Below are 17,232 nucleotides of genomic sequence, written 5' to 3' on the forward strand. Positions count from 1 at the left end.
AATAGAGAAAAATCCAAATTTATCGACCATATAGATTAAAATTCACTTCAATCCCAAATAAATTAAATGAAAATTTTATCCAAAATAATATCACTTATATATATGCAAAAACATGAGAACGAAATATTAGGACTTAAAGACACAACCTTCCTTCTCAAAGACTCAAAACGTACTAAAACGTTATTTGTCTTTTTCACTCTCATTCTCTCGGTCGGTTCAAAACGTTTCATTGAAGGAATTATACTATGAAAATAGGTTTGACCTCGCGGACCCCTGAAGTTTTGACCTCTTCCATTTGTTGGCACAGAAGCGCTTGCACATCGATTAGTTTTGAACACTATGACAATTTTGCATCTGGTTACGACAGATATATCGATCCATCCTTAAATATGAGAAAAATATTTTATAAATAGATTTTTTCATTTTATAATAAAATATAATTAAATTATAAAAGTTTTAGATACAATTTACAAACTTAGAAAATTTTTCAAAAGTTTTTAAAAACATTATTGCAAAACAAAACAAGTGTACTTACTTCTCAAACGATTGTTTGCTCTCTATACGTATGTCTTTTGAATTTCGCGCAAAGCTACACAAGGGCTATCTGCCCTCGCCGTCCCTAATTTAGCAGTGTAAGACTAGAGGGAAGGCAACTAGTCATCAACATCCACAGTCAACTCTTAGACTACTATTGTACTAAAGAATAATGAGAGTGACCGTCATTTTTATAACGCCCTCACGGCTGAAAGGACGAACATGTTTGGGGATTCGAACCCGCGCCTCTCAAATGACGAATCGAGTGCCTTAACCACCTGGCCAACTAGACGAGTAATTGCAAACTAACGTGGCAGGGATTTAGTTTAGAGAGAGAGAAATCGTAAGAATTCTTTCTCCAACTGGGGTGTTCAGGAACGTTGTGGTTCCTCTTCGTCCCCTTTCGTGAAAGGTTATTAGGTTTAGTTTTATTTATTTATTTATTAAATAATTTTTTACTCTTTCTTTGGGTGAAGGAGGTCATTCTTAATGTTATCCTAGACCGAGGCAAAGGCAGCACCGGAGAGAACGGCCAGGTCCCGTCCCGAAAGGCAGAAGTCAAAGTAAATATGAACATGAAATCAAACGACCCGACTCAGGGTCTGGCAATAAAGTTGCCTGTGCTGGGATCTAAAAATCCAATGCCTAAGTTTTTGCTGTGGGGGGAAACGGGAGTGCCCCGAGAAAACCCACTTTCACAGGACAGGCGCCGAAAGTTTTGCCTGTCCTGTGCCCGATATCTGAAAAAGAGGATACATATTATTAACATGAGTTTAATTCTTTAGATACTTTGTTGTGTAATTTGTGATTCTTGAAATATGTTGTAAGGTGAAATGTATTTTGTTGGTGCACTAGTTAATTTGTATAGTGATGCCGTTAGTTTGTTTCTGTTTTCTGCTTTTAGATATTTGAGACGAGTAATGTTACATCTGAATTAATATATACTTGAGAAAACATCAAACTAACTGTTCCTTCGTTGCAGTGATAATCGCAGTTAGTTAAATCTGACCTCAAAATCTCATAGAGAATACATTTTATAGTTTCGATAAGCAACTCAGCCAAACAATTAGACTGGGGATAAGATGTTATGCTGTCTACTGTTAAAGTCTGCTTCATGATCAGTATGGATCCCTTCTCGTGCTCTGGAATACGTCCATTGTTCAGTCAGTTTGTTGACGTGTTTGAGCCAGCAAGTAAATAAATATACTTCAGCCCACTTAGTGAAGTATGGATTTGTTTGTTATTTACCTAAGCAAGCCTGTCATCAAGGTTACTGCCAATTGTTTCATCTACTTAGTAGATGTATAGGCTTTTGTAAAAGTACAGTGAAAGGACACATTCCCACCTATTACTACTTTTATCGTACGTACTACGGTACTTTTAGTACCTTCGTTACCTGATCCGAGGGGCTGGCCTAGTAATAAATCAACAATTTAATCTACTCCCTACTAACGAGCGTTTGATATCGATGGAATCGTTTCTTAAAACTTTCAAGAAAACTACCTAATAAAGCTAAGCGGCAAGTACATTACGTTCTAAATCACTCTAATAAAAACAATACAAACGTCTAAATGAGACAAGTCTACAACAATATTAATCCGTCTATACGACTTCCAAAACCTCATCTTCAGTTATGTTAATCCCTTTAGAATTTAAAAGAAAATTAAAGACCTTAGTTTCCACGATATAAAGTTATGTTAATTAAGTTAAAGCGATATATATAAATGTGTTATATACATATACTCACACATGTATATATATATACAAAGATATTATTGAACGAGGATAGACTCATTTATGCGCGCTCTGATACAAAATGGTAATTTGCCCCGCTCAGTAAACGCGGGATTATTTGGGCTCATATCACCAAGCAATAACTGTTCAGTTGGCTCGTAACGTAGCGAATGTGACGTTGTTGGTGGAGGGAACAGCTATCATAGTCGTGGATTGTTTTTTTTCTTCTGTTTACAGTAGCAGTTTTAATTGATAAAATATTTCGAGATGTGGAAATGGATAAGTCTATTATTTTCAACAATAGGCCTTTTACATGGTAAGAATTTTGGTTAAACTTTTATTTTATGACTTTATTGTAATTTTTATTAACTGTAACATTAGACAGATACTGCATCAGTGCGGAAGTTCTTTACTTTCGATGAAATGACAGATAGTTTTTGCCATAATACACTTTTAAACATTAAAAGTAAAACTGGCAAAGGAGAAACAGTTATACACCATACCTGTTTAAATGAACCTTTATTGTGTTATTATAATTTTGTACAAGTTTCTAAATGTTATGAAATGAAAAACGAGTTTAAAATTTAAGATGCAAATATTAGCATAATATCTATTGTTCATTTCCTATAGGCAGTTTGAAAATTTATTTATTGTAATTTGTAGTCGAATATAAAGATAAGGTGAACGTGATTTTGCGGTTGGGACATATTTTTCACAGTTTGCACTGAACTGTGAACATTTTCGTACCAAATCTCTGAATTATTATAAGTTCATGCCAAAGTTTTGAAAAACAAAAAGGTAGCTACGTTTGGAATAGACGTTCAGTGTTTTTCAATACATGCGATAATTAAAATAAAAGTGATAAATCTGCAAGAACAGAAGCGTTGCACTAATATTAGTTATTCATGGTGTTCGGAAAGTCACTGTGCAGTTTTGTCTGTTAATAAATATACAAGTGCACAGTGACTTTCCGAACACCCTGTAGATTGTATTAATGATTAACTGCTAAATTTAAAGAGACCAAATCTTACTTCCAGCCTAAGTTTTGTGCTTTTAAATATTCAAACTAAGGTTAGAAAAAAAATTAAAGGATATAAATGTTAAGTGATTTTGAAAGATGTTTTCTAACAACAATTTTTTTTTTCAATAAAAGAAAGAAAAGAATAATTATAGTACAACTATATAATCTTTTTTTAATGATGTAACTTGTTTAATATTTCATGCAAGTTTTAGTCTGTTAAGCTATTTAGTTCAAATCTTTGTAAATTGAGATGGAGACTGTGTATAATTTTTGGATTCAGAATATAAAGTGTTATATAATTATTTAAATTTATTTCTCTGTTGTAAATATTTTTTTATTTATTTGTGGTGCCAGTATCATTTGTAATAAATAATTCTGTTATACTGGAACTTTCTGATTTATAATCAAAACCTAAGTGAAACAAATTATTCTTAGAAAACACTAATATTTATTTGTAATATTTTTATGACAGCATTGTCATTGTCAAATTTTCTATAGCTTGTTCTTTCTAATTATGATTTAATTTGAAAAAGCATATACAAAAATATTTTATAATAATGAGAGTTAATAATTGAGACAAGTCAGTTTTATGGTTGAGCTGTGGCTTAAATGAATTTATGCTACTACAGCACTTGGTACATTCATGAGGTATTAAAAATGTCCAATGTTTTGTGGATTTACACATCAAAGTAAAGTAACCAAAGATCCACTTGATCTTTCAATATCACAAATTAGTGGCCACATAATTATCTTATTTGTTTTAATTTTGAGAAAAATGCAAATTATATAAAGTATTTTTTTAATATTGTTATAAAGTTTTTAACCTAAAGACAGGTTTTACTTCAAGTCTTTACTTCTTTCCCTTGTCTATTCAGACCTTGTCAGTGAATCATCTAAGTTCTTTTTCCATGTAACAAGTAAAACATAAACATAAGAAAATACTAATATTTTCTGTCTTATGTATTTGTATTGCTGAGATATTGATTTCTGGTATCATGTGTCAATCTCTCATAATATCAAATTAAACTTAAATATGACTGTTTAGATGTGATTTTGTTTCATTTAGGGTGGTCAACTTATCAAAATGATTCACTAAAATAAATCAAACTTAGATTGTGTAAAGTATGGACAAAAAAGTCTATAATTACTTTATGTATATTTATGCTTTGAAATGAGTTTTTGTTTTTTATGAAACTGAATACATAGTTAAGAATTCAGGTTTGTATAAGGGAAACAGGATTTTTTTAGGTGTAGGGTGTATTTATATGTATGTTTAATACAAGTAAAAATAGGTAAATCTCTTTACACATTGACAATTAGATTTATATATGTAAAAACAGCTCGTTTGGGTTGAGAAAATTTTTTATGTAGAGGTGTGAACAACATTTCGACCTTCTTTGGTCATCGTCAGTTCTACGTAAAAAATTTTCTCAACCAAAACGAGTCATTTTTACATATATATTTCTCTACAAGTGGGTTTTCTCAACATCACTGAATAATTAAATTTCATGTGAAATTCTGTGTATATTAAGAAAGAATATTAACTTATTGGAAATTGGAAGAGTTCAGAGAATGGCTATTAGGATGATAACAGAATTGGAGGAGTTAATTAAAGAAATAGATTAAAATCTATCAGTATATTTTTTATTTGAAAATATCTGTAAGATATGCTATTACTGAAGTCATGAGATTATCTGAGGACCAATAGGATAGAAGCCTCTGATGTTTTTGTGCTGTATTCTGAAGGCAGTAGAATGAGAGCATACAAGTTTAAGATTTCTAGAAAACAGGCTAGACTCCAGTTTACAGGAGTTTGAGAGGGAAAACAATAACTTACTGAAAATAAAGGATGAGTTGAAATGTTTACATTCTTCAATTTTGTATGCCAAAACAGCCTTGAAGGAACAAATGGCTCTTTGTTGTCTATATACTATGTTGAAATTAAGAGGTAGTGGGAAAATGGCCTCTTGTTATGCCTTAGAAATGAAATGTTTGTTTTTATGGTGCTGTATGCCTTCTGTTATTTTTTATTTTTGTGCATGGTGTTAACAGTGTTTTCTTACATGAATTTTAACTAACTTTCTTGAGAATTTAACTGAAAAGGAAGCATCATGGTGGACTAAAATTTGTTTCTAGACTTGCATAAATTGCTTCAGTAAATTATGATGAAATTAAAGTTAAAGGTTTTTTTTCATTGTTATTATTATTCACATATTGTACTTTTTTATTTTTTTTACTATACTCGCTGTTTAGTGAAAAATCTTAACTCTCATGAATTAGCTGTTGTTTTACATCTTACCACAGTAATATGTTTTTATAAAGAGCAAAAGCAGTTTCTGAAAATATCTGTTAAAACACTTCTTGAACTTTGCAGATGTGACAGACACAAAGAAAGTGTACATAATAATTGATAATGGAAAAGATGTTACAGTAAAAGCTGAGTGATTTATGCATGTTTTACAGTCTTAGTGTATTATGTTTAAATACCAGGTTGTAACAGATTTAAGCCTCAGTGCATAAATAATTTTATGCAGTGGAGTATTTTTGTACAGTATGTATGTGTGCATTCATAAGAAAAGGATCATCCATCTGTAAAAATGTTTTTTTCCATTTGTTAAATTGGTTTCCATAAATGTAACTAAAATATTAAAAATATGGTAATGCCAAAAAAATGAGTTTGATAAATTTTTTTGATTTTATTATATACCTACATAAATTTAAAACATGTTATTCTAAGAGACATTTAATGTATATTTTAACCATAATTTTTAAAAGCCAAAACAAAGCACACAGTAAACAAAAATGCTGCATTTTTAAAAAAAGATCCTAAGGTACAAGCTACAATGTGGCATTATAAAATATATCCTAGGTTTTGGATATGAAGTTAAATAAGTAAATTAAATCATGAGGCAGGATTGCATTAGAAACAGGAAATCCCAACCTCTGATTAATTATAACTATAATTTTTAAAAGCCAAACCAGAATACCATTAAAATTTAAAAAATAAAATATGCTGTATTTTTAAAAAAAGATCCCAGGGTAGAAGCTAAAATGTTAAGGGATACTGCTTACAGTAACATGACTATATATGCATTTTTTTTCAAATCTAAATTTTAGCTAAAAAGTTGAAATTGGATACTTTTAGAAATATGATTTAATTACATTTAATAAGACTAACGTATTTTCTTGTGTTCACAACAATTCTATCAATCAAAAGATAGACCTTTTTCCTCTCTTAAGAATGAAATAAAAATATCTGAGGTTTTATTTCTCATATCATCCCCCATATGATGGTTTATGTTCTTCTTAATCTTGGTTAACAAAAAGTCCTCTTATTTAGCTAATGAGATGGTTTATGCTGAAAAACACTTTGATATTACCAAATTATTATATTACTGTAAACACCATTGAATATAAGTATAAATTTCAATTATTTTTCTTTTACCAACTTTTGAGTTTTTTTGGTTCAAACTTTCAGCTTCATTGTTTAGCTTTTGGCAAAAGGATTGAAACAATTTTAATTTGTTCAAGAAACCATAAAAATAATTATTCTAGCTTTTAATGAGTGGAGCATAATATATTCTTAATGTTGTATTTATGAAGAAATTCTAAGGATGTTCACAAATTCAGTGCCCTAAAAAGGCATATAATAACTTATTTTGTCTTACACAGAGAACTTTCATGATTTCATTCGTTAAACATCTTAGTTATAGGATTTTTGTGCTATTAAATACCCAGTTTCGTGAACCAACTGAAAGATGCAAGCATGCTTATCACCAATGACATTAAAGTGTATGCATTATATTTTGGTCTATGTTTGCCCAAAATCTTTAATACCATGTGTGTGTATTAGCAACATGAAATCAATTTATATATATGTGTGAATTTAAACCGAATTTGTTTTACCTGTTTCATTGTAATCTTGTGTTTTCAATAATTTCAAATGAAGCTTGTGTTTTGCTTTTTACCTGTTGTATGAGCATATGCTCACTTTGTAAGTAAAATACCAAGTATTGCAAGTTATGTCTTCAATATCTCTTTATCTTATTGATATCAGTTTTCTTGTGTTGTACATCGCGTGAATCATTATAAAAATAAACTAAATTGATCATGTGGCATAACACTTCCTGTTGTACCAGCTATTGGCAGTAGTGAATCGGGTCATCACGTTAAGTCACGAATGGCAATTACGTACAACGTGACTACAATGCTAAGCTGAAATTTCATCGCCTGGTTAATATATACATCTTTCGTAGATGTAATTCTGACCCGAAAGTTGAGTGTTGGTTGTCTAACGCAGAGCTACACAGTGGGCTACATGCTTTCTGACCACCGCAGAGAATCGAACCCCGGATTTTAGCATTATAAGCCTTGAAATAACAGAGCTGTAGAGCATAATGTACCGTTCGTTGTTAGTGCATGATTTGTGTGATCTTTGACTACTGCGACAGTTTGTTTAATTTCGATGTTTTATTTTAATGTATTTGATGTGTACAGGTTAAGGTGTTTTAAACAATAGAACTGAGAATTCAAATAAATTTACTTTATTCAGTTCTTCACAGTGATTTAGGTTTATGATATCCTGAGGGGAGATAATTTCAGTTCAGTCACGCATTTATTTTGTCATATCATGAAGTTATGAACAATAACGTACAATAAATAATATATTAAAACTGTTATGACCACTGAATTGTATAATATTACGGTTTTACGTTTGACATTTACCTGACTATAAAACTGAAGAAAGGTAAAGTAATTAATTATATTAGGATAATTAATGAAGGAATGGACTTGGGAGACATTAACTTTCACTTTGAATGAATCCTTTAAAAGTGGTATAGTGTAGGAAGATCGGATATTAAGCAAATATCGTGTCGATTTTTAAGGAGAAAAGAGAGATGGGCAATATATGAATAATTCTTGTCCAATTAATCTTCTTCAGTTATGAAATTACTTGTTTATAGTCTTAAAAAAACTCTTCAAAGTGTTTATACAAATTTTATACCAGACTCAGCATAAATTTCAAGATTTCTGTCTTGCAAATTTACTTTCTTTGAAAATATGCATTCAGCTTTCCGAAAGGTGCCACATGACAGATATCTTATGAAGTTTGCATTTACTGAGGCAGAGACAAGCCAGTTAAATGGATTGAAAGTTGGTTGGATATACACTTATTTTTCTTAAAGTCTTGGAGGTAAAATATTTCAGACTTCATTATTACAGAAATTTTAAATAATTCTAGACATTTTATGTTAGCTAGTAAGTACCGAAATCAGGCTTTAGGCTATATACATAGAAATATTGTGTACAACTCAGGGTAGGCCGTCTATAAGGTGCTGAAAAGACCTCGTTTCGAATGTTGTCCAGTTTTGGTTTTTTAGTTAAGAAAGGATGATTTATTGGAGAAGACTCGGGATTATTGTATGCAGATAGGTTGAAGTATCTTCATGTGCTTTCACTGGAAAGAGAGGCTCGGGAGGATTGGTTAAAATCTGGATGATTGTTACAGAGTTGGATAAATATCGCGATTGGATGGATATATTCATTATATTAGAATAGCATGATGAAACGGCATAGTTCAGATGAACTGAATTGGACACTTGTGTTCCCTTTTAGTTTATATATTGAATAACCGATGTTCGATAGAGTGGTTATGTACTTCTGATGTTCAGACGGTAGAACATCACAAGATGTTAAAAGGAGATGAAACGGAAGCGTGTAATGTCAAACATTGGTATTTGTTCTCAAACGAGAATGCCCGACAGTGACTCAGCTGTATGTGTGATGACTTATAACGACTAAAATCAGATTTTGATTGTTTCGCTTTTTGCTACTTGACCCTTAAACGGCGACCATCATCAATTGATATGGTTATCTACAACATTCCCGCTGTTTAAGGGTTAACAACAAATAGACAAAACAAATCAAATGAGATGATGAGCAGTGTTTCAAAATATCCAAATATTAGTTATTAAATAACTATAAAAATATTGGAGAATTAGATAGTTCTAGTAATAACGCGAACAATGTTTGCAGTGTAGTGACGTACTAAAATACATGTTAAGTACGTTTTTGAGTAACGAAACACTAATTGCTTTGATATATTGTAATGAACGTTTTGTTTGAGAGTTGTGCGAGATCTAGAATTCGACTACGATTCTTACGCTGTCGATATCATACTATATATATAGTTTCACTACCAGTCACGTTACTTGTGTTAGAATATATCATGATATTTCGTAAATAAAATGCGCTGTAAATTAAAGTTACTTAAAAGCTTATTGTTGGTTTATATTAGCGCATATAATGAAATATTTACATACTGGGCGTATATATTTTGAAGTGGCATATATGTCTAGTCGCGAGTCTGTAATTCGTTGCTTTGTTTGACGGCGCTTTTGAGTTCTCAAATTAATGTGACTTCTCGTCATACGCATACTGTGCGATTACATAGTACAGTTGGAGAAAGAGAGTGGCTGTTCTTAGAACTATAAGTTGCGTGATTAATTATACATTTTCCATTGAAATACTCATATAATGAAGTATTTTTAACACTTACTAACTAGTATGAGCACTGTAAGCTAACTAATATATTAATAACTCTTACCTTACATAACGTTTATGTTACAACTTCGATTTTTAAAGTTTTTTCACTTTCCTACAGTATTGAAACATTTTTAATCATTTTGTTAGTCCAATGCACATATATTTAAGAATCGGCCTCTTTCACTTAAATGTCACGTGCTACCAACTTCACGTTTTAATGTTAAAGTACTTCGTGTACCAAATTGTATTATCAATATGTAATTTATATATATAGTTGTTTATATTAAGCGTTATCTTTCGGATATTAACGAACTTCTTATGATAAAACTCGCTGATACACGTTAAGAGTTATTGCTTGCAGTAACGTGATTTAAAATTATTAATCAATTAAATAAAATAATGAAATTATACTTGAACTGTTTCTGTACGGTATGTAAAGGTAGCTGTTTGTTGGCTATTAATGAATTTTTATCACACCTTTAAATATAACTGTGATGTTCAATAACCATGTTATTTGTCTGCCGACTCACACCGCTAAACACCGGGTTTCGATACCCGTAGTGAGCAGAGCACAAATAACCCATTGTGTAGCTTTGTGCTTAATTCTAAACAAACAAATAAAACTGTTATTTGATCCTTCATTAAAGCGTAATGGAAATTCTTACTGAATTAAAACTACATGTATCGAACATAAACCAAATACGCTAATTAGATTTCTGTACTCTACTGTATTGATAATGTTTCATTTGAATCATGTATATGTTTGGATAATGAGAACAGTCATATGATGTTAAGTAGGTACATAACCATTTCTATTAACTGAATTTGACAAGGATAGTGACAAATCCGTAAATCGTAGGGGATTAATGTACAAGTTTATCGATTTGAATATAATTGGTTTATCGTGAAATATAAATTGGCAAAACGAAAAATTGCACATCAGTTTTATTCTGTTTTAAAAAAGATACACATTTTTATTTTATCGCGGTAGATTTTATTGTTACTATTATTATTAGGGAGCTCTAATTCTCCTGTTACATTTCATTTGTGCACGAGCTTGATAAACAACATGAACATCTTACAATTTTGGTGGTTTTTATGAGTTCTCAGAGAGTATAATTTAGGGTGATGTGGAAAACGCAATAACCAATAAGTTTTGAATATCTTTACCCTTTAATTCTTAAGGCATAAAGTACACATGTTCAATATTGAGGGTCCGTAGAAAATAATTTGTGCTATGTAAAGAAATAATGTGAACCCTCTTACATGTTGTGAAAACTAACGTAACTTACATTAGTGTGCGTCTTGTGATTGATGGTAACTATTCTTCATGTGGGTGGAGCGTCCAAGGTATGCAGGAAAACAGGATATGTCCATCAGTAAAACAGTTACAACAGCTTAAGGGCATGTTATCACATGGGTTGTACGTAAGTGTATGTTGACGATTGTCGACTGTCCAGCCGAAGTTTGTGCACCATTTAGTTGTCAGTAGATATTACAGCTTGGGAAGTTCCAGTAAAATTAAAACATCGTTACTCGACTTACGGTAACTGTTATTTGTTGCATGCGTCTGATCTATTAACATGTTTTAATAACATACTATGTACTTAGCCAAATCTTCTGACGACTGGCATGTTACTTTGATAAGAGGAAATACGAATAACCGGCTTGTGCAGTAATTTGCCTTACAAAACAGATAGTGATAAAAAGGTCTAAATAAAGAATAATAATTTTTTTTATAAGCTATACAAATGGAAGTTTGAACAATTGATAAATTTCTCATATTGTGTTTAGAGAGTCATAAGTACGAATTCGGACATTGAAAAAAATATGTCAATAATATTTATATATAACTGTGTGAATTGTTTTTGTTGTGCTGGCGCTGGAGAAAATATTGTGGTACCTTTCATGAAGTTTTTAGTCCTGAGACTGTAAACTAGTATTAATTGGTTACGAAACGTTTGTTTCGTGAATACATTGATCCATATTGAACAATGGATGATTAGTAAGGGTGTTCGACTCGTAATTTGATGGTCATGGGTTCGAATCTCTGTCCCACAAAACGTGCTCGCTCTTTCAGCAGTGGAAGCGTTATAATGTATCGGCCAATCCCACTATTCGTTGATAAGCGTAGCCCAAGAGTTGGCAGTGAGTGGTGACGACTAGCTGCCTTCTTTCTAGCCATAGTGTAGCTTTGTCCTTAACTTTACGTAAGCCGTAAAACCGTGGTATTTTCGGGAGAAACTGTTTAGCAACGAGATTTATTATATATATATGTGTGTGTGTTTGTGTTAATTTGAAAAAAATATATAGAATTTAAACTTTAAGTGAAAAAAAAAGTAATTATTTGCCTAAAGTTCGTTAGATTCATTGATTGTCGCAACAGTAAAGTATATAGATATGTATCACTCCACGTTAAAGAGAAAAGCGGTTCACTGTTTTTAAACCGAAAACATAAACAATGGTAAATATTCTGTTTGTGCATCTGTGTCTATGGCATTCGTTGTTTCTATAGCAACCATTGATCTGTCCCCTTTTATGACCATGTTGTTATGGAACTCTTGACTGAATGTGGTGAGCCTTCAAAAAACGGTATCATTCTCATATCTATAATTACCATCATATCTTCTGACTTCCCCGAGGGAGTTCTTTGACATTTACAGTGTGCAACTCACTTTCATTTGCACGTGCATGGTTTCAGAAGTATGAAATCGTGCTATAATGTAAACCTACGCTGTTTAAATATTTTGTATCGCCATATTAAACTCTTTATAAATTTTAGATTGACTATGCTTGTTCCTTTTATGATATTTTGTAATATTAATTGCCATAGAATATTCATACTCGTGTATGTAGTACCTAGTAATACAACAATATGTATGAAGAAGAAAACCGTTAATTTTCATTCACTATATTTACTGTAAAACAGAAGTCTAATTGTATTTTACAGGAACGATTTTCTTATGCTCAACAGTTCCGGGTGGTTGGGGGCGCTCGACTCGTATTTTGAAGGTTCGGATCTCCATCACACCAAACGTGCTCGCCCTTTTAGCCGTACGAGCATTGTAATGTAACTATCAATCTCACTATACGTTGGTAAAAGATTTGTAGTGGGTAATGATGACTAGCTGCCTTCCCTCTAGTCATACACTGCTAAATTAGGGAGGGTGAGCGCTAGGGTAGTCCTAATGTAGCGTGGCGCGAAAATTTAAAACAAACAAACTCAACAGTGAAATGACATTATATGTGCGAGTTATGGTGCCATATGTAACATATTTGGTTCGTGGTGAATTCACGGTCATTTAACGGCATAGATTTACAATTTAAAGATTAAATTATAGTCATTTTCAAGAAAAATATTCATTTAACAATCACTTTACTGTTCTCTATGGAAGCAGAGTATTTAAAAAAATAGCATGATCCGAAGCTCTTCCCAAATCTAATCAGAAGTAACGGCTACAACTGCAAACTGAAAGCTATTGTTACTTCCGAGAATCCTCCGACCCACAAAAATCATTGAAATGAAACTAAGCATATTTTCTGGTATCGTTAACAAAATCAAAAAACAACAACAAAATCTCTCAAACTCGCGATGGAACCGAAGCTGTGTTCGTGATAAAACATATCTTTCAAGTTTTCCGGTGCCTTTGATTTGTTTAAATGTGTTCTTTAAAGTCTCCGTCCATATGCAGTGGAAGGTTTGTCAAGATTGGTGATCATAGACGTTTCTTGCGATGGAATTAACAATTGAGGGGTATTGTGGCTATGAAGTCACTTAGACTGTGTTTACTTGATATGTAGGTTTTTACTTTGGCCACTGTTAATATTGTCACTATATTTTAATACATCAGATGAGAGAGTTTCATTTGAGCAAATAAGCTTTTCTGAGTTTGGGAAATAGAGAAAAATATAGTTTGCATACTTTCGTATAAAATAATTATTGAGATAGAGAAAATAATGGTTAAAAATGCAAATATTATACGATTTTCCCCCTTTTTTTTTTTTTAAAGAAAATGAAGTGCTTCCATAGTATAGTCACGTGTTAGTAGACTATGAGTTGGTTTCTAACCGACATATGTCTCACCAGCGTGCTGCCTATAAGTGTTATAGTACATTTAGTAGTATTCCCAGTAGCCACGTGGTAAATGAACTCCTTATTTCTAACACAGATATGCTACATGGCAAATGTAAACAAACAAAAGTTTTGGTTTGCGAAGGTTACTCCTTGCTTCAGATTGAGGCGAAATTTCATGTTTGCGAGAAAAAACCATGTGGAAACTGAAGAGAGTGCATGAAACTGGTATTGTTGATAACAGAAGCAACTGAAGTGTAGAGCTCTAAAGATAATAAATTCATGGTAGTCGGTAACGATAACCCAACAGAGATCTTGTCAAAGACCTAGATGTAAAAACAGGTGACGGCAGATGGGTTAATGTGGATTTTTTAAAACTAAACAGGTGTGAATATTACTTCCAGAACAGTAAGCTACAAATTAGAACAAAGTTATCGCATTGAACGTATAGCTTATCAAAAGCCACAGCTTTGCCGAGATAACCAAACCCATAAGCCGAAGTTGGCTTCAGGTTCAAATAATGGAATGAGCAAAGTTGAAGCATTGCATATATAAAGTTGAAGGATGGTCATTGTACAGACGGCATTTATCAACAACAGTTATTTTTATGGCTTAGAGAAATACAGATTTAAGGTCAACCTAAATAGTAGTTGGTGAAACATACAGGAGAACCAATACAAAAACGGGCTACATACAGAATTTATGACAGGTACAACGGATTCTTCTTATCCATCTTATCCAATGGGACTCATTGTGCAAGGATTCATTTTACTGAAGATGGGGATCTCAAGTACTCGATTAAAAATAATCTGATGAAAAAACTTAAACATTACTTATCCTGCACAAGAACTTAATATGATTATTATTTAGACTTACTACCTTATGTGAAACAGATTATCAAACGGCAATTAAACAACTTACTTGAGTCGTGCACACTATGTAGGACAATTGTAACAGCATTTCGCAGTCGTACATTAATAAACGTTATTGTAGCATGCAAACAAGCTATACTGTTTTGTTTAATACATTTATTACATAGGACTATGTTAAGGTTGCAAAGATGTTTCATGATAAAAAGAACAGAAATTATTATGTTATTATGTTTTGTTATTTATATTTCGTAATTTTTGTATTTAAAAAGCATATTATTTATATACTGTATATACCCACACACAGACACATATTAAAATTTTAACGCCTGTTTACCGTTTTGAAAGATTAAAAATGCAAACTTATTTCGTTGACCAACAGTGAACGTATTGCCGTATATGTTATCCTTAACAGTGTGACTCCTATATCTCCATGACAACAGTCAACACTGATCACGACACGAGAAATTTCGCACACTTTCGTAGCATGTTTTCGCTATTTGTTAATACGTCCAAACCAAACAAAAATGTTCTTTATCTAACAATGTTCCTACTGGGTCTGAATGTATCGTTGTGTTTTAAACTGTGTTAAAAGTAGTCTACGTGCGTCGTACAACTAAATAAATAAAGCTACTTGTGCAGTAGGTATGGATCGAAAATGTGTATGTATCTCACAAACATATATTAAAATAATGTCGATAAAAAACGTAATCCAGCTTCAGTTGTGTTACACAAGTATTGTAATCAATCTTTCTAACTGCTTTTTTATGTATACTGTAGATACAGTCGTTATAGCTGTCATCTAAATAGTTTAAAAATTTCATTATATAACCAGTTTTTCTGATTAAAAAAGATCTGTGGGGATTTATGACCCTACAAACCAGGCAGTTGTTTAGCCAACTAAACTAAAGGGTCTAGAATACCACTCTAGTCTATCGGTTCTCTGCCATTTTAATTTTTAATATCCAATTTCACTTTGATACTTGTTTTGTCTTTCTAAGATTGTTTCTACGACCAGTTCGACGATGTTCCAGCTAACAATGTTTTTGTTTAACGTGCTCCACGTGTTACGCCTTATATCTCAAACAAGCCTCCAAGTTATTGTTGCGTATTATTATTTCAAATAGCCTGAAACTGAATTAAGTTATAATTTAGAAGTTAAATATAAAGATGTATCAAATTTATGTTTGCCAACAAGATTGATACACACAATTTTCTTTCTTAATACAAATATATTTTAATATACAAACAACAATACAATTTATAATAATGGTTATTACCAACAGTTTACAAAGTTACAAGATAGTATTGAGTCTTCTATCCGATCCGGAACTTCTTTGATATCTTATCGAGGATTCATACAGGCGAATTAATTCTGATTTGACATACACACAGTTTACTTAACGGAGAGCTAACTAGTTCTTCACACGTGAGTTTTTCACAGCTGACGCTATACAATGTCTTCGTGAAAGTACTAACGTTCAAAGCTAATCCGCTGAAGTTAAACAATTTGTAATGTTTGAAATCTATAAACTTCTCTTGTCAAATATCTATAATTTCTTATTAATAAGTGTTTATCACAGTAATAGGTTCCGAAATTTATAGTATAACAACTGTATAGTTGATTTTTACACTTGAGAATGTTGTACATGTTTCGTGAATAGGTGAGAATTTCGCAATACAAATTTAACACAAAGTTACATTCATTCCTACATCTGTTACATGCAGTACGTACGTGATTTAGAATCTCTTTATATTCCACGATTTACAACGATTCTGCCCAAGTATTTTATCTATTTTTAAACTGACTGACGAAGGTGTTCTGCACAAAACGTTGCAGATATAATAAAATTTTGTTATAGACGTGTGTTTTACCAGTTTTAAACACTTCGTTATTCTTCACATCTTGCGGTCTTTTATACAATTCAAAATTAAGCGCGATTATGTGCAGATGTAGTTCTTGGTAGTTTTGCGCGAAAGGTGAAGTAAAAAAGAGTAAATGTCACTTTGTTTACATAATGAGTTTCAAGTCCATATTTAACTCGAAACTTCCTGTAGATTAAATATTTCTCTTTACGTTCAACTAAATTATAACTGATGAAATAATAGTTGTGTACGCTTGTGGATATTCGACAATGTAGTATTGTATAATTAATTTGTCTTTTGCTTTCAAACCAATATCAATTTTGATGGACTTGATAATTTTATTTTGTTTTCCTTTACTCAAAATTGAGCTAGTAATGATTTTTCGTAATTAATTTCTTTTGTCGTGTTCTTATTTATATACCGTGTAATATAGGAAATGTTACACCATATCTCGGAAATCTTTGTTATAAATAAAGTAATTAAAGTAGCATGAAATAAGGCCTCATTGTTTCAGTAGATCACATGTTAATCTCTTTTATGAATTTTTGGTTTTGCTATATTTCTTTTTATATTTTCGTCTTTTTACGACT

General features: G+C 31.8%; 1 protein-coding gene across 1 annotated transcript in view; it reads left to right on the top strand.

Annotated features, from left to right (window-relative positions):
- The first annotated feature begins 2,378 nt into the window (after positions 1 to 2,378).
- The window catches only part of LOC143230885 (fasciclin-2-like), a 151,690-nt gene continuing 136,836 nt past the window's right edge, over positions 2,379 to 17,232 (top strand). Inside the window, exon 1 of the mRNA XM_076465178.1 lies at positions 2,379 to 2,584. Coding sequence (XP_076321293.1) covers positions 2,536 to 2,584 — 49 coding nt within the window. The 5' untranslated portion in view covers positions 2,379 to 2,535. The remainder of the gene's footprint in view (positions 2,585 to 17,232) is intronic.

The sequence above is a fragment of the Tachypleus tridentatus genome, chromosome 10, assembly GCF_004210375.1.
Source record: "Tachypleus tridentatus isolate NWPU-2018 chromosome 10, ASM421037v1, whole genome shotgun sequence".
Lineage (NCBI taxonomy): Eukaryota > Metazoa > Arthropoda > Merostomata > Xiphosura > Limulidae > Tachypleus > Tachypleus tridentatus.